Here is a 19,187-nt window from a genome sequence, read left to right on the forward strand (position 1 = left end):
AGTCGTGTATTAATTTTGAATTATTAATTAAAATTTGTCATTGGTTTATTACAAAAAGGGCAATACATAGAAAACACAAGTAAATCAAAAGGGAGAAGCCTCTTCACATTGATTTACTCCTAAATAAAAATATTTAGGCCTTTATCTTAAATTGAAACAAAAAGATTTATATATACTTTCCCAGCAATGAAAGCATTCAACTTTACACCAAAGTAAAAAGCTATACCTCATGTCATCATTAGGCAACAATCTTGGTGATACAAGGGAGCTTCATCAAGCTTCAATATTTCATCACTTCTATAACTCCAAAATCTCTAGTTGCCAATTTCGAATGAAATGGAGAAATTCCTCTTTATATAGAGTGAGTTAAGTCTCTCATACAATAAAATACATTATCTTTCTAACTAACTCCATGACAATGTCAACAAAATGTAAAATATTGGAGTAGTTAGATCCATAAGCAACAATATCAAACATATATGGAACAAAGCCTCTCCTAGAGAACTCATCCTTTTTCAAAAATAGGAAAGAAGTTACATCAAAAGTCTCCAAGAGAGGGTGTACAACCAAAAAATATGCATGAGAACTAGATCAACATGCAAGATGTCCACAAGAATTCGTCCTCCAAAAATGGATGATGCAAAATTAATATAGTAGTATTCAATCTAGGAGGATGTGCTCAAGAGTCCACCTAGAAGAGCTCACAAAGTGCACCCTCCAAGGTGTCTGAGTGATATAACAATAAAAATATTCCTCCTAAGAGAGTGCTCCATAACCATCCTCCAAAAATAGAAAGTAGTCCACAAGATGCACGCAACCAATCGACATTTGCAAATCCCAAGGCAACCAACTCCATGGATGAATGTGCAAGAGGAAGAAATTAAACCCCAACATAGTAAGTGGACAAACTCCTAAAATACAAATCCAAGGAGATAAGGGCAAATTAGGGTTTTGAGTCTTGACCATGCCAAAACTTCATAAACTAAATAAATATACACCTCCAAGAATAGCAAGAAATGCCTCCAAAGCTTTTCCCTCCAAGGCAGGGCTGCGGGGGAGCACCCCACCCCCCCGAATCCACTCTCGAAGGGCACTCCAAGCGGGAGCACATTGGGAGTGACCCGGGAGCACGCTCCCACAAAAAGAAAAATCGCTCCCTAGCTTTCTTTGAAAAAAAAATCGCAAAGACATTCCATAAGCATTAAAAAAATAAAAATAAATAAAAATTGCATGGGGCAGCCTACTGTTCAAGCTTATGGCCCTAGTATTGATATGCAATTCATGGTAATGTTAAAGTAAAAGTGACATTCTCCTTTATCTTTCATTTGCATCCTTTTACTTAAATTTTTAGCATTACCATGAAATGTCAGGATGTTTGAGAGTGGTTACAACTTACGACCTCATTGGATTTCATATGGAGAAAGTAGAATTTTAGATCTCACTCAAAATCCAGCAGACTTATCAGTTTTTTAAGATTTTAGGATTGGGGATATTGATGATGATGGTGGTGGTGGTGGTTAACGTCTACTGAGACCAAATTGGTCTATCGGACCTACAATTTTCTTAGTTTTTAATTATCTAGCTCCTCGTCTTTCTTGGCGAGATTGGTGTTGTAGCTTTCTTTTTTTTTCTCTACAGTCTTCCAACTTCCTTTATCTTGCATCTCCTTCATCTCTTCTGGTTCTTGGGACATTGGTGTCTTAGCTTCGTGATCTATTGTGTTCGTCCTTTTGAAGATAGTCGGAGAAGAAGTTTGGTCTAGGAGATCTGCTTTGCTGTTAAATGAAGATTTATTTTGTGCGGTATTCGAATCCTCATAGCTGTTGATTTGTTGGGCGGGGCTTTCTCCCTGCTTGTCTTGAGAGTTGTTTCTTTCTTGCCCGATTTCTTGTGATTCAGAGTTTTCTCTAGAGTATTCTTCTTTGATGATAGTGTAGTGTTCTTTTTGTGCTCCTTCCCACCATGTAGATCTGTGGTGGTTTTTTCTAGCAGAATTTTTCTGGGAGGCTTTTGGGCAATTTTTGGCTAGATGGTCTGTCTCAAAGCAGGATCGACATCTGAAGAGGACACTTTCATAATCGAGTTTCTGGTTCCACACATAGTCTTTACTTGTTAGGTTTATTTCAGCTAGGAATCCGGCGCTAAAGTCCATTTCCACACAAATGTGTGCATAGGTGGTTCTAGCATACTCCTCTGTTTCTGGGCACCTATAAAAAAATTTCCCAATTGCATTTCCAATGGCTTTTAGCAAAGAGAGATTCCAGAGATGCAAGGGTAGGCTTGGCAATCTCACCCAAACTGGTGCTGAGGTTATGACTGCTGTAGAGGGATCGAATGATGGGTTCCATGGCTTCATGAATAGGCCTGATTTTTCCCAAAACCAAGGGCCGGAATCTAGAATACATTGTCTGCTTTCAGGATTTTCAAAATCTACTATAAAGAAACCCCTAGCACAGGGGTAGATATTAATTTCATCAGAAATGACAGGCTTCCATACCTCTGAGATCCAGTTGTGGAGAGCTGTCAGCCGTGGCCAAAAACCATTGAACCAGCAGATTAGGGCACTTTCGGAAAACTTTAAAGCCTCATCGAGTGAGGCTTGGACCACCTGGACAGTTGGAGATGGGGCTTCACTGACGATATGGACAGGAGCTTGCCCTCCAGAAGCGGATGAGCCAGCAGCTATTTTCGCGAAGCTGAGAGCCATATTTTACTTGCTCATAGACCCCAGCCGCAGAGAAATAAGGCAGAAGATAAGATTAGATCTAGATCTAGCCACAGAATATTAGATCTAGAACCTAGCCTAGTAATGTTTCCATTGGATATTGTCATGTACTAGGGTATGGAACTCGTATTTAATCAAGAGCACCAAGCCCTCTATGTACCTTGGTGTTAGTGACACTAGTTGTTGAACTCCTCTATCATCACCCTACTAAAAATGTACCCATCACTCAAACAAAATCTTGACTTGACATGCTACGTTTTTTTTATCTTATGTTAATGCTTAGAGGGTGATATTAATGACAAAGATCCCATGAAAGGCAATGATTTTGATGATATGTAGGTATTTGTTGTAGCATGATTTTTTTGGATGCTAAAGGCCATCTAGAGCCTATTTGTTGATGTATTTTCAGTTTATAGATGGATTGCACTCGATGCTATTGGTTATGTGCGGGTTACATGTTAAATAAATGAGAACTTGTAATTTGTGGACCAGTGGTTGATGACAATTATAACTACTAGATGAATGATGTTATATGGTTTAATCCATGTTTTTATGTTTTTTATCACTAATTCATCATTCTACATGCTTTTGTTGACATATATGCATCAAATATATAAAAATATATATTATATAAAATTTCCTCCCAAAATCGCTACCAACCCAGGAACTTTTGAAAATGTCGCTCCCCGCTCTTGCTCCCAAGCAGCCATGCTCCAAGGATATGTCCAAATATAATAAGATGACGAAGTAAGTGCATGTAATATGCCACCTTACCCCTTCAAGCGTGAAAAGGAGGCTAGTGAACTAGGATGCCCAAGCTATTAAAAGTTAACCTTAATCTAGATAATTAGATTAATTTAACCATTAAATAAGGTTAAATTACCATCAAAATCATTTGTAGTACACCCCCCTCGGACCACCACCGCCCAAACCCGCTCTAACTCAAACTTAGGAAATAACACATCAATGAGGGTACTAACATCATTAAACACATTTACCCCTAGGTGATATCTAGAAAAGATTACATCATTAAGTTAAATCACCTAGGAAAATCTGATAAAGGCAACATGAATCATTCCACCAAAGCAACATCATAAAAGAAGGGGGCATAACAAAGAGTTAACCCATCCAATCATCAAGTGTGTTCCCCATCACACATCAAACACATGACAACCATGTAAAACACACCCCCCTTCAGTAACATCAATATTATCCATCCACACACCAAGTCATTAGGAAACATCAACAACAACATAAAACATCTACCTCCTTACACCATCATCTAACCCCGTGGGCACTGGTAGGCTACAACCATCATCCCTATCCCAGATAAGCATATACAGCAAACCATATCATAATGAGATAATTTGCTCCACAACCATCCATAAGTGCAACCAAGGGTGTTCAACAAGGGATGCACATGTGAGAAGACCACTAAGCAGCAAGCATAATCATTCAACCAAGAAGAAGTGAAACCCCCCCAAGCCAAAGACCTCCAAGGAACCAGCAACAAATCTCCATTAATGTGATGAGAATCACAAAGTGGAACCTCATACAATATGAGGTGAAACACATTAGTCATTATTCATGCTAAGAATAAGTAAAAAGTTGTTCCCAAATAATACTATCACTAACAGAGCAGATTATTTCTAAACATTGTAACACTTCCTGCCTGATCAGCATACATCACTAATTCAGACTCAAGAATCCCTGAATTGTCTGGTTATAGTATTGATTGGTTCTTAGAAAAAGGAACGTTTACAGTTCCACAACTTAGGAAAGATACCATTTTGATTGAGGAGCAATATACCTGGAAAAAATTAAACTAGAAACTGCTTGAATATTGGCAAGATATCTAACGGCCTAAAAACCCAAGTATGAAATTTAGATTCAGAGTCTAAAGAGATATTCTCCAAGTTATGGATTTTAAAGAGAACAAAATGGAAGTCTCCTTCAACAAGCCAACGAGAAGGTGAGGTGGGACCAAATACTTCTATTATTAACAAGGTCAACGAGAATACAACAAATTACCTACTTTTTAATCAGCCTGGTTTGCAGAAAAAAGAAGGTGATTCCATTCTTTCATGGGATGAGCCATGCCTGAAGCTATTACACATGAGAGCTGCTAACCACACATGATCTAAAACAAAGTAATCCTTGGTCAATGTACGAGACAGCTATAATCAATCTTTGATCTTTTATGAAGTTATGAAATTGGTCTCACCAATATTTTAAATAGAGACGTAGTAGGAAAGCCTTTGCATCCTTTATAAAAATTCTGATTCTTTGCACTTGCTTCTTTCTTGCAACAATGGAATTCCAAACTTCAAAGAAGGTTGGTTGCTCATCCAGTCCTAGGGCAAAACCAAAAGTAAATGCCCTGGCTAGGGAATTGAAGGAAGATGCTGTAGGTGGGTTGGGTAGCACCATAACAGACGTACGTCACATCCTGTTCCATGACTCTATTCAACTCTCTTTGTTTGGCAATGGGCAAACTGGAAATCTCCTTCAACAAGCTGAAGATTGAGAATTCCATGGTTCAAAAAAGTATCATGGAAGTAATCCTAAAGTTGGTAAAGGATAATTACAAGCTGTTTAATTGACACGATGGACTAAAATGCAGCTATTGCTTTGACCTTGCAGTCCAAGTTGAAAAGGATTCAAGCCATATATCTAAAATGAAGCTGAAATATTGATATGATAAGGATCAATAAAGGGAAAACGGATTTGATGCTGACCCATAGCAGTGAATAGTTGTTCCGGCCAAACTACATTTGTCTCTTATTAGTCATTTCCCAAGATTTTAAACTTTAGTCGGACAGGTCCTTTGTTTTATAACCTTTAATTTTAAATCTACTATAGGAAGATCGTTGATTATTTACAACAAGTTGGAAAAATAAAAAATATCGGCTATGTTGATTTCGACATCAATAGAATCTTTGAGGGAAAAAATGGCATCACAAATCGGAAATAACTGTTTTTTTCACCCGCTTCCTTTTATCCAATGCCACAAGTACTACAATGAAAGTAGCCAGCTTGTAACATTCAAATCAGAATCTTTTGGCTAGGAAGCCACACGTGGGAAGTACTATTCCACCAAATTCATCCAGAGCTTGCACCTGGCCCCAAGCACAAACACAAACACGATAACAGGCACTGGCATTAGTGGCCTACAAGGGGTGAACATGTAACTGTGGGCACTTGCACCTGGGTTGGGGCATTAACACCACCCAGGTTTTGCCAACCAGGCAAGCCCCATTGACAGAAAATAGCTGTTTTATGTGGAGTATTAGTAACCCCGATACTGTTGCACGAGGTCCACCGTAGTTAAGAGTATAATTTTTGGCTGGTAACAAAAACGATGGAATGTCGATTACACTTAAGTTCATATATATACAGAAAGAGACTCAAAATTTCAGTCCAAAATCATTCGATACTGAAATTAAGGCAGATGTTTGGGTATGCAGCTAATAAATACCAAAGGGGGTCGGTGGATACTCTACAGATTGTATATATCTTTTCTATCTGAAAACTGAAAGTTGATTTTGGGATCCTTGCCCCTAAAAACAGTCTCTATAGTAAAGAAGATGTATCGTGACAACAAAAGCAAAATGAGGGTGAAGAACATACATACTATGGTATGAAGCAAGTTGGACACTTGTACTTGGACGGTGCATTGTCACATACTTGGCATTGACGGGCCCCCATGAGATTTTTCCTTTCTTGTTGTTTAGGTGATTCAGATTCACCTTCACCCTTACCTGTACGCATCACAAACAATACCGACTATCAACATATATATTTATAATTTCCCTTTGCTGCCACTGTAACAGTCTAAAAGAATATCATCCATAACCATTTTCAAAGATCGGAGAGACCCTTTGATGGAAACCAAGCTGTAAGAATATGTAGTGTGTTCACAGAGTAACAGAAGGAGGAGCTGAATTCCCGGTAATAAAGGAATATGCTGACTGAGCTATGTAATTATGCACAATCTCACATCACATGAAAACAAGCACGCGCAGAATTCAAGCAAAGCATTGCATCTACATACAGCGAACTATGCATTCATATTTTCATTAGTATTAAATAGAAAACAACAACATGGCATAGCAGACAATCAGATATCCGACGGAACGAAGGATGAGAAGGCACTAAATTAAATTCCAGAAGCAGGAAGGAACTCGAATATCTTTGGAGTAAGTACAATATTCATACCCATGTCCGCCTGGTCGGCTGAGGAGATTCAAATCCACGAGAGTTACCTGCGTATACCTAGAGTTCGGTTTAGCTGTGAGTAACGATACTGAGTAGCGAAACCTACAAACACCAAAATTGGATGTGATGTTCCTGCGCCAAAACACTTGAATTTAATTAGGGGAATGGATTTCCAATTTTAAAACCTACAAACACCAAAATTGGATGTGATGTTCTTGCGCCAAAACACTTGAATTTAATTAGGGGAATGGATTTCCAATTTTAATTTAATAATTTTTTTTTAAATCACGGTGAATTGTGAATCAAAGTGATGGCTATTTCGACTAATGCATATCCTTCGGGCTCTCTTACAATTAAGGGAATTGAAATCCATTCGAGAGGATAACAACTCTAGTTAAAACACAAGAAATTTTCTCAATATGAAGATATGAGAATGAGGGGATGTTGGGTAGGTTTATATTTACCATGAAGATATGAGATTGAGGGGATGTTGGGTAGGTTTATATTTACCATGGTAGGGTAAGGTAGTGTAAGGTTCCAGGTCATCATCGCATGTTGGTGAGTTGGGCGCACACGATGGGGACGTTTAACTGACGAGTTGAGGACGAGTCGTTGGGGCGCGCGGTGGGCAAGACGAGACGGTCGCATAAAATCGACGAGTTGGCAATGAGCGCGTCCGACTGACAAGCCGGGTCAACTGAATGAGCCAAGGGGCGCGCCCACACGGTGAGCCAAAATATGACCAAGTATGGGTGAGCGCAAGTTAGTGAGTTTAGAGGGGAGCGACTTAACATGGGGCACCCCCATACTTGGGCCGACGGTGAAATTGGCTAAGTGTTGAAATATCGTGGGTCGGCTTGGTGGTAACACGTCCCCACATATTGTTGGCAAACCATATAAACAACCGGGTGATGAAGTGGAAGATAACATCAAGCCTCAACACAAAGGCAAGTCTGAAAGTTAACCGGTGGACGGCCGAGCAGAGGGGCGAATGAGCCTGCAGTGATGGGCTAAGGAAAGAACATAATCAAGCGAAGGGTCGGGTTAGAACAGTCAGACCACGGGTCGAGTATTCAGGCCGCAGCAGGGCGGAGTGCCACAGGTCTGCGGGCGGGTCGCACGACGGAGATGGGGTGAACTATGGGCGTGGAGGTCAGAGCAATGGGGTGGGCGCAAGCCGCGAGTTGGGTGACCCAACACGGTCGCGACCTGGGTGAATTGAATGGGCAATCGGTGGGCGGCGCGACCGGGCAGCGGGTGGAGAGTTGTGTAACGATGGTAGCAGTTCGAGTAGCCGGGGGCAAGTCTGCACGGTGCAGCGGCCAAGTCAAGTAGACAGGCCGAGCTGCACAGCAGCAAATTCTCCATTATTTAAAGTTATAACTCGGTTGAGTAAAACTCTCAAGGAATTGTAAAACAAAAATATTATAAATATGATCACTGTTATACATGATTGATGTGTCTCTTGCATATGGTTGAGATTTATGTTTATTCCGCAAATTTAATAATGAAAATGATGAAAGATGATTGTGTTAGGCATAGTCTGGAAAATGACTTAGAAAATAAAATGTTTAGGCATTTAGCCGGTGTCACACGTGGACTAACTCGTGAAAAAAGAGTTGGGGGCATGACAGATGGTATCAGAGGAAAATGCAGAGACCAGGTATGTATGTAGTCTGAAGTTTTGGAAAAGAAATCTTGGATGCGTAGTTTGGGGTTTCTAGACTTGGAAGTTCATGGCAAAACTATCCAAGCATTGGTGGACACGGGTGCCACACATAACTTCATGACTACACGTTTAGCGAAAGAAGTCTGCAGATTATCCCTTCGGATGTGGAGGTCAAGGCAGTGAACTCAAGGGCTAAAGTGGCAATATTGGCAAGCAAAGTGCCAATTTGGATTGAAGACTAGCAGGGTCGGTTGGACTTCATAGTGATGGAGATGAACGACTTTAACGTGATATTGGGGCCGGATTTCTTAAAGGGAAATAAGGCAATTATCGTCCCGTTTTGCGATGAGATTATGTTGATTGGAGACTTGCAAACTTGGAGTTTGCCTACTCATAAGCAAAGGAATGAAGTCAAGGTGCAGCATATTTGTGCACTGAGTTTGGAGAAGGCTATGCGAGAGTCAGATGTAGAGACATATGCGACAGTCATCAGGGAGGTTGATAGCGATGATGGAGTGGGGATGCCTGTTCCAGCTGAAATTTCCAATGTGCTGGCCAAGTATGCATATTTGATGTCCAATGAGCTACCAAAGGCACTTCCACCAAGGCGTGCAGTGGACCATAGCATTGAGCTAGAGCCAGGGAAGCAACCTCCAGCAAAAGCTCCTTATCGGTTGTCAAGATCAAAGTTGGAGGAATTAAAATGACAGTTGAAAGAGTTGACTGATGCAGGTTTCATAAGACCTTTAAGGTCCCCATATGGAGCTCCAGTATTGTTCTAGCGGAGAAATACACAAACGAGCTACAGATGTGCTTTGATTATCGTGCTCTTAACAAGCAAACGATAAAGAACAGGTATCCTTTGCCATTAGCTGCAGATTGCTTCGATAAGCCTGTGAAAGCCTGAGTGTTTTCCAAGCTAAATTTGAGGCAATGGTACTATTAGGTGCAGATAACGGAAACGAGAAGAAGACCATGATTGTAACAAGGTATGGAAGTTTTGAATTCCTTGTTATGCCATTCGGGTTGTGCAATGCTCCTGCCACATTTTTCACTTTGATGAATGATGTACTACATCCATATTTGGATTCGTTTGTAGTAGTATACTTGGACGATATCATGATATACAGTGATAACATGGAAGATCATAAGAAACACTTGCCTTTGGTGTTTGAGGTGCTGAAGAAGAATCAATTGTACTTGAAAAAGTCGAAGTGTATGTTTGCCCAAACCGAGATTCCGTTCCTTGGGCACATTATGGGCCAAGGGCACAAACGGATGGAGCCGAGCAGAGTGAAGGCGATAAAGAATTGGGCCAAAGCGAAGAATGTCCATGATATGAGGGTGTTTTTTGGGATGACTAACTATCAGCGGAAGTTTGTAGAGGGGTACTCCAAAGTGACCTCGTCACTAACAAACCTTTTGAAGAAGGATAAGCGATGGAATTGGACGAAGAAATGTCATATGGCATTTGAAGACTTGAAGAAGAGGATGGTTTCAGCACCAATACTGAAGTTACTTGACTTCGAGAGACTGTTTGAAGTACACACAGATGCTTCAGATTTTACAATAGGAGGAGTTCTTATGTAGGATGGGCATCCGGTGGCGTATGAGAGTCAGAAGTTGCAAGACAGGGAACAAAGGTATCCGGTTCATGAGAAGGAGATGACTGCGATTATCCATTGTTTACAGGTATGGAGGCTTTACTTGATTGGGAAGCCTTTTGATGCCAAGACTGACAACGTTGCAGCGAGTTATTTTACATCACAACCAAAGTTGTCAACGAAGCAAGCTTGTTGGCAAGACTTCTTGGCAGAGTTCGACATGATTATTGAGTACAGGTTGGGTAGACTCAATGCAGTTGCATATGCCCTCAGTAGGAAGGGATAGTTAGCCGCACTTGAGGAGGAAGAAGACCGGGCAGCGCAAAGTAGGAGTCGAGTACAGATGAACAAGGAGATGCAAAATAAGCTTAGAGAAAGCATTGAGACGAATACTTAGGCACAGGATATTCTGAAGCAGGTGAAGGAGGGGAAGACACGAAAGTTATTTTTACGAGATGGACTCTTATTCTTTGGGAACCGACTTTACATTCCGAAGACATCCAGACTTAGGAGACACCTTTTGAAGGAGTGCCACGATTCTCCGTGCGCTGGCCACCCAGGGCAACATCGTTCTTTGGCATTATTGGAGAGAGGATTATTTTGGGAGAAGATGAGGGAGGGAGTATGTGCACACATGTATTATTTGTCAGCAGGACAAATTGGATACCCAAAGGCAAGGAGGATTGTTGCAGCCTTTACCGATTTCGGAGAGACCATGGATGAGTGTTTTGATGGACTTCATTACTCAGTTACCGCAGGTACAGGGGTATAACAGGGTTATGGTCGTGGTTGATCATTTTTCCAAGTATGTCGTCTTCATTCCAACGAAGATACCTTGTGGAGCCGAGAAGACTGCGGAGTTGTTCTTCAAGAACATTATGAAGTATTGGGGAATGCGATTGAGCATTGTGTTAGACCGAGATCCGCGTTTTACAGGAAAATTTTGGACCACTTGTTCAAGTTAGTCGAGATATATTTGTTGATGAGTTCAAGTTACCATTTGTAGACAAATGGAGGACTGAGTGAATTAACACATTGTTGGAGGACTACTTGAGACATTATGTGACAGCTAATCAGAAGAATTGGCCTAAGCTCTTGGATGTAGCTCAGTTTAGCTACAACATGCAAAAGAGTTCTGCAACTGGGTATAGTCCATTTGAGTTGGTGAATGGACAATTGCCAGTTGCTCCTCATACCATATTATTGAGAGGTTTCTTAAGGAGTCCGCATGCGAAGAGATTTATGACAACATGGGAGGAGACCTTGGAGTTAGCATGGTTACGCTTGCACGAGGCTGCAAGGAGGATGAAGAAATGGGCAAATAAGGATAGACGGGATGCACACTTCAGTGTGGGAGATATGGTTTTTCTCAGGATTACCGGGGATCAGTTTCAGCCATCGAAAGGGACTGCGAGATCTTTGACGAGGAAGTATGAGGGACCATTCCAAGTGAAGAAGCGAGTGGGGGAAGTTGCATATGAGTTGGAGCTTCTAAACCACATGCATTCGAAACATCTTGTTTTCCATATAAGTCAGTCGAAGAAGTGTCAACTTGATGCAAACCATCCAAACAGGATAAAGCCACCGAGAGGGCTAGCCATGATTGTTGACAGATCGAACCTTGTTTTGGAGAAGATCCTGGATCTTCGAACGATAGGTCTTGGGAGTAACATGCGATGGGAATTCCTCATTAAATGGAAGGATGCACCGAAGGAGAGCAGCTGGAAGACGGAGGATTCACTGTGGAGGTGGAAGAAGAAGATTGCAAGGTATGACAGGAAGCTAAGGAAGACAGTTGGATTGTCGAGGACAACAATGACTTCAGGTGGGGGAGGATGTAAGGCCCCCGGGTCATCATCGCATGTTGGCGAGTCGGGCGCGCACAATGTGCACGTTTAGCCGACGAGTTGAGGACGAGTCGTTGGGGCACGCAGTGGGTGAGATGAGACGGTCGCATAAAACCGACGAGTTGGTGAAGAGCGCGCCTGACCGACGAGTCGGGTCAACCAGACGAGCCAAGGGGTGTGCCCACACGACGAGCCAAAATATGACTAAGTATGGGTGAGCGCGAGTTGGTGAGTTTATAGGGGAGCGACTTAACATGGGGTGCCCCCACACTTGGGCCAACGGTGAAATTGGCTAAGTGTCGAAATATCGTGGGTTGGCTTGGTGGTAGCACACCCCCACATATTGTTGGCAAACCATATAAACAACCGAGCGGTGAAGTGGGAGATGGCATCAAGCCTCAACGCAAAGGCAAGTCCGAAAGTTAACGGGTGGACGGGCGAGTAGAGGGGCGGATGAGCCCATGGTGATGGGCGAGCGAATGAACAGAGCCAAGTAAAGGGTCGGGTGAGAACAGTTGGACTATGGGCCGGGTATTCGGGCCGCAGCAAGGCGAGGTGTCACAGGTTTGCAGGGGGGTCGCACGACGGAGGCTGGTGAACTGTGGGCACGGAGGTCAGAGCAGCGGGGCGGGCACGGCCCGCGAGTTGGGCGAGCCAACACGGTCGCAACCCAAGTGAGTTGAACAAGTGATCGGTGGGAGGTGCGATTGAGCAGCGAGTGGAGAGTTGTGTAACGGTGAAACGAAGGGCGACAATGGTAGCAATTCAAGTAGCCGGGGCGGGTCTGCACGGTGCAATAGCCGAGTCGGGTAGACCAGTCAAGTTGCACGACAACCAATTCTCCATTGTTTAAAGTTATAACTCGATTGAGTAAAACTCCCGAGGAATTGTAAAACAAAAATATTATAAATATGATTAATGTTATACATGATTGATGTGTCTCTTGCATATGATTGAGATTTATGTTTATTCTACAAATTTAATAATGAAAATGATGAAAGATGAATGTATTAGGTGTAGTCTGAAAAATGAATTAGAAAATAAAATGTTTAGGCATTTAGTCGGTGTCGCACGTGGACTAACTCGTGAAAAAAGAGTTGGGGGCGTGACGGGTAGGGTGGGGTATGGTAGGATATGATAGGGTAAATTTTATATATTTTGTTAATGATATCTATGAGTGGATGGGTTTTTTGTATTTAGTAAGTAAATATGGGGTTTTTATATACATCAATATATTTAATTAGGCCATAATCATTATTATTATTATTATATCGAATGGAATTCATAATTAATTGGTATTACTTGGGCAAAGCCTTAAAGTCCAAATTTAGTTGTTTATTGTTATGAACACTAAGCTAATGTTAACAACTCATAAGCCAACAATTAGCAGGAAACTTGTGACTTATCAAGGGTCAAGACATCTAGAGACACACTTGCGAGGGAGTCCCACTTATGGGGGGCGTTTACCTTTCTGGCCTTATCACAATAGACCAAAGTCTCTTTAAGGATTTGAACTCGAGCAAGACAGTAGGAGACTTATCTCCAAACATTCGAACTTATGATATCATTTGGGGTGTCTTTGTGCCTAGCCTAAGTCACTCTAACTAATTATTGATCCCCATGGTTTAAAAAAATATCATATGATGTGTGTCTATACATATCTTTCATCTTCTAGTCTCATGTTGAGTTGACATGGAGCTATACTAGTTCAAATCTAATTGGTTGTTGCTATAAACCCTAAGCTAGTGTAAACAAGTCACAAGCCAACACTTAGCAAGAAACTTATGACTTATCAAGGGCCAAGACATCTAGAGACACACCTGCAAGGGGGTCCCACTCATGGGGGGTATTTACCTTTTTAATCTTATCACAATAGTCCAAAGTCTCTCCGAGGATTTGAACCTGGGAAAGAGAGTAGGATACCTATCTCCCAAATTTGAACTTATTAATATCATTTGGGGTGTACCTCAGCCTAGCCTACATCACTAACTAATTATTGATTCCCATGGTTAAAATAAATACCATATGATGTGTGCCTATATATATCTTTTATTTTCTACTCTTATGTTGAGTTGATATGGAGCTATACTAGTTTCTTTTTATCCCTTAATATTAAGATTTCCAAGAATTTAGTTGCATGCCTTATTGATTGAGAGATGCAAATTTAGCATGCTTTGCTAACTTTCAATGTTTATAGATCTCTTTCTACATATATCAAGAGCTTTTGAGTTGCCCCTCTCTACTATGATGGCATTCATATGTGAGTGTTATATGTTATTGTGGTGTTGTGGTATAGAAGTGAGATGATTTGAATCCTTCCTTTTTCATGTGTTGGCAAGCATCTAAGAGTATGGAGAGTGGAATGTTATTTTAGAGTGTGCATTTTTTAATGCATTTTTGCTCTCTTTTCTTCCAAGTTTGTGATTATAGATATATTGTTGTTTATTCTAAGTATTTTAGGCTATCATATGTATGGCAAAGTTGAAATGTGAACCATTATTGTAGATAGAAACCTTTCAAATGCATTTTCAAAGATTTCATTTTTTTACAATGGTATAAGAAGCCAAAAAAAGAGTCAATTAAATATGGTCTATGTTTGGCAATTTTGACCAATGATTTGTTTGGTAGTGTCTTATATGTTTATGAATCACTATTTTCTATGTATGCAAGCGACAATATGTGAGATGCCTATTTTGATAAGTGGGAAGAGTTTTTATTATCCCCTGGGTCCTCCTTATAAGAAGGTTATGTTTTATTAGGTTTATTTAATTTTAAATGGTTTCATATTAAAATTAAAAGAGGTTTGAAGGTGAAAGTAAGATTGATTGGGTTGTCTAGGCTTGAAGGATTGAAATCTTTTGAGTTCATTGCTTGCTCAATTTTCTGCATTAAATTAGTTTAACTAGCTTGTTAGGGTGCAACCTTTTAGCCCTAAGGTAGGTAGGGGCACTATGGGCTCCTCACTAAAAATCCCTTGTTTTTCTTGACACACCACCAATCTGGAGAGTGGCAATGGTGCTCATGACTCCCCAAATGTTTATTCCAAAGGTATCTCATGAGGTAATGATCCCACTCCTAATATTTCTTTTTTAGAGTCTATATATGATAATTACAAACTCTAATTATTTCCCATTGATGGCTAATTATAGTTTAGTTAGTTGGGAAATTAACCATCAATTACAGATAGTTGGGATTGTCGTTAATTGAAGTTTTGTCTACCAAGCACCAATGCGTAGATTTATGTATGAATGTCGAGGTTGATGGCAGCTCTTGAATGGCCCATGGTGTATTGAAGTGGCAAACTCTGAGGTATCAAGACTTGCATTAGGGTAGTGTTTTGGCAAAGCTTTCCTATGTATTTTGGTTTGGCCAAAATAGTAATTAAACATGGCTTTATGTCAAAAATAGCATCTTTGAAGGATCGCTCATAGTGGGGCCCTTACCAAGTTACCAGGATATCAAGATGGCTACATATCAGTGTAGTCAAGTACGACGCAATCTAAAGTGATAGAAAAGTTTGTGTTTGTTACCATCGTCAAGGAGGGAATGTAGTCAAGCAGTGCATTATAGAGCTATTACAACACACTTTCCCCATTACTTAGCTTCTTAGTAGTTGACCTTCCCTTCCTTATTCGAGTTGATTTATGGGAATATATACATATATATAGTAGAACACTAACCTAAGAATATATACAATATGTGAAGAATTACAATACTTATTACAGTTATATCTATATGTGTTAGCCTCACCTTCGAATAAAATATAGTAGGGGTTAGGTGAGCCATCATTAGAAGAAATAATATGGCCGAAGAATTGCTTTCTTGCTTACTTGGCGCACGCGCGCGTGTGTGTACACACAGGTTTCATTGATTGATGGTCCCACTCAAAATTTTGATGGCCCAGATTAAAACTTGGATCCCCCCGCTCATCGAAAGTTTAACAAGGGGGGGGATCCATTATATGTTGTTTCATCAAAGAAACCTTTGAATAATGTGGTGGGTGCTGGTGAATAGCGGACCCCCCCAACAGTTTTCAATACTACGAGGACCCCCTCTGTTATTTTGTCGATGGTTTATATATCACATCAATGGTTATGCCATATCCAGTATGGCAAGGGGACCAAGCAACGTCACCAAACTTCCCAATGATTGTCAAATGATTTGTTGCCACATGTCCTTGTGTAATTCCAAAGAAGAAAAAAAGGATTCTTTGCCAGATTTTATTAATTTGTTACGAGTTCAAGAACTATCAAAAGCTCAATATGCATATTATATTCAAATAATGATTATTGTTTTAGCAAAGGTCATCGGATTATGGGTAATTATATTTTCTTATTCTCGTTAGTTTATAGTGGTAAAATGAAACAACAAAAAGAAAAGATGGTTAAAATTCAACCAGAAGTCAACCCTCGTCGAGGTATTCTATAAACTTAGATGAGTTTCCCCTAATTGACATAGATGGTGATGTACATGAAACTAAATGCGAGTTTGATCATTTTGAGCTTTGGAATTGGGAATTTAAGTGATTTCAAGACCTCAATTATGAGTTTTTAGTTTGGGAGTAATTTCTTGCTCAATTCATTATTCCCCATTATCATTTTCCTGAGTTAGCCACCTAATCTTCTGAGCACTATTTACTTAACAAACAAGTCATTTTATCAAAATATGGAATCCTATTGTTTCATATTACTCCACAATCTATTTTAGAGATGTTTAAAGTTGTTATGCCCAGTCAAGTTCAGCCATTGTATGATCAAGTCTTGAATCAATTATTCCAACAATTAACCCGTGAAGAAAAATCTTCCATTCTCATGTTCTTTTTTTGTGATGTAGCCAAAATTGCATAGAATAACCCACATGACCCTTCAAGTATGTTCCTAGATATTTCAAGACAAGTCATTTCAATGATTTGCTATCTACTAGGGTATGATGATGATCATACTGTAGATGAAATTGTATTAAGGTTTCTATCCTCAATCTCTCCAATGAGAAAGTCTTCTGTCAGTTTTCATTTTAGACAATATTTTTCTAATACTATTCATGAGGAATTGACAAACTTTAACCTTTTAGGTTCTTTAGGTATCAATTAGTCCTGATTTATTTATTTTTATATTTTCAACTAGACAAAAATCTCATCAATTTCAAAAGAAATATTTAGATGGAAATGCATTATCAGTAATGTATTGGACTTTAGTGAGAATTGAACAAGTTTCATCAACTTATATACATATGCCAAACCCTTTGATAGAACAACATGCCAATAAGGAGACTTGGGAGAAACATACATTGATATATATCCCAAGAAAAGAAGAGACAAAACATCCTCCCAAATCTGGCATGTTAACCACTCCTCAATATAAAGAAAGGGAGTTAAAAAAGACCTATCATAAATACTCAACAATTAGGTTCTGAATTAAAAGGGGTAGAATTTAGATTATTAAAGAGATACATGGTAGATGAAAGAGAGTTTTCGGTTTCAAATGCTATATCAAATGAATTTGTTACATCTAGTGAATTGGTCACATCAAGCGAACCTCCATTTACTTTGGAACAATTACCATATGCCCTTGAACAATCGTCATCATCATCATCTACAACTATCGTTTGGGATATCTTCACATAATTTATGCACATTAAGAAAAAAAAAGCAAGAATCAAAACAATAATTTACAATGAATTTTGGAAACATGACTCATTTGCACATAATGAATTATTACGAGCCCTACATGATGAAAAGGGAGAATTTCAACTAACATTCTTAGAGTTAAAAACTCAAAATGCTAGATCTACATTAGATTATAAAGATGCAAAGTTCTCTTTTGATGTAAAGAGGGTTCATTCAATTGACCAAATGGATCTCCATAGGCAAATAGGGGAAATTTTATATAACATTTAACAAGCTCAACAATTACTGTTGCAAAATTGGAAAAATCATTAAATAAAGTGACCAATGAGCTCAAAAGTGGGAATATTTATTTTATTACCAAGGATACAATAATTAAAACCCTAGAGGGAATTATTATAAATTTGGGTACAAATCCAGATGATATTGATTCAGTTCAAGCTCTAGCGAAGGTCAGGGACATAAACATTCAGATGTTTAGGAAAATAACCGAATTGCCAGCCATGTAACATGTTCAAACCCAAGAGTTAGAGGCAATGGAAAAATAAAAAGAGTTACCACATTCAGTGATGATTGAACAAAACAAGAAAATGGAAAAATTGGAGTTGCAAGTTGAAAAATTGTTGAAAGAAAATATTGAGCACACAAGTACAATAATTTCCCCCTCTCAAATCAACAATGTGGAAGAAGACTCTTCTGAGAAATTGACGAAAACCTTATCATCACTTACTCTAAAAGATCAAGAGATTGAAATTTTAAAGACAACACTAAGTCAAACTTGGGAGGATTTGTCAAAGAAAGAAAGCTTTCTAAATGATGAGGTTTAGATAAACACTTCTTTGCAAAATCAAATAGAATAGTATAGAAAGCAAGTGATTGGAACTCAACCGAGTTGATGCCTCAAGTAGAATTAATTTAATTTCGAGATATTGAATCTAGATGGAGGAGGATGGAGCGCGGTGACAGGGAGGCCTTGGTAGCTGGCGCAGAGCCAGATCTAGGCCCGTAGGGCCGAGGTTAGGGCCCAGCAACGATGGACGGGGAGTAGGTTTTCGGTAGTCGCTCCCGTCCCGGTAGCAGTTAGGCTAGAACGGCAGGTGGAGGCTTTCTCAGCAAAGGACAGACACCTGGAGGGTTTGGCAGCGGCAAAGCTCGAAGGTATTTACCTGCAGGGGGAAAACAGAACAGTTTTTTACGGTCCGTGATTTTCTCAGCTCCCGACATCCCGACAGCGACTGTTCTCCAGCTAGTAACCATGGTTATCGCGGAGGAGGGTATCGATCTTGACCCGTCCATGGAAGATATTCTCTCCGTTTGGGGGAAAGACCCAACTCCCCAGAATGTTGAACACTACTTCGGGACGGTGGAAACCCTAACCACACGTCCGTTCTGTTCGGAGCCGGAGAAACAGAACTTTTCACCCATCTTACCGCCTAAGGATCAGTGTGAAACGGTAAAGGGTTTCCAGGGAGGTAAGCTTCAACATTCGAACCAACCCTCG

The 19,187-nt window shown here is 40.0% G+C and overlaps 1 protein-coding gene across 1 annotated transcript in view; it reads right to left on the minus strand.

Annotated features, from left to right (window-relative positions):
- Positions 1–7,203, minus strand: part of LOC149167905 (uncharacterized) — a 169,746-nt gene extending 162,543 nt beyond the window's left edge. The window contains exons 1-2 of the mRNA XM_089431613.1: positions 6,944–7,203; positions 6,360–6,486 (exon numbers count right to left, since the gene is read on the minus strand). Of these exons, the coding sequence (XP_089287739.1) occupies positions 6,360–6,486; positions 6,944–6,947 (131 nt within the window). The 5' untranslated portion in view covers positions 6,948–7,203. The remainder of the gene's footprint in view (positions 1–6,359; positions 6,487–6,943) is intronic.
- Positions 7,204–19,187: the final 11,984 nt, after the last annotated feature.

The sequence above is a fragment of the Pinus tabuliformis genome, chromosome 5_1 (assembly GCF_031772625.1).
Source record: "Pinus tabuliformis cultivar Carrire ecotype Pingquan chromosome 5_1, CPIR1, whole genome shotgun sequence".
NCBI classification, from domain to species: domain Eukaryota; kingdom Viridiplantae; phylum Streptophyta; class Pinopsida; order Pinales; family Pinaceae; genus Pinus; species Pinus tabuliformis.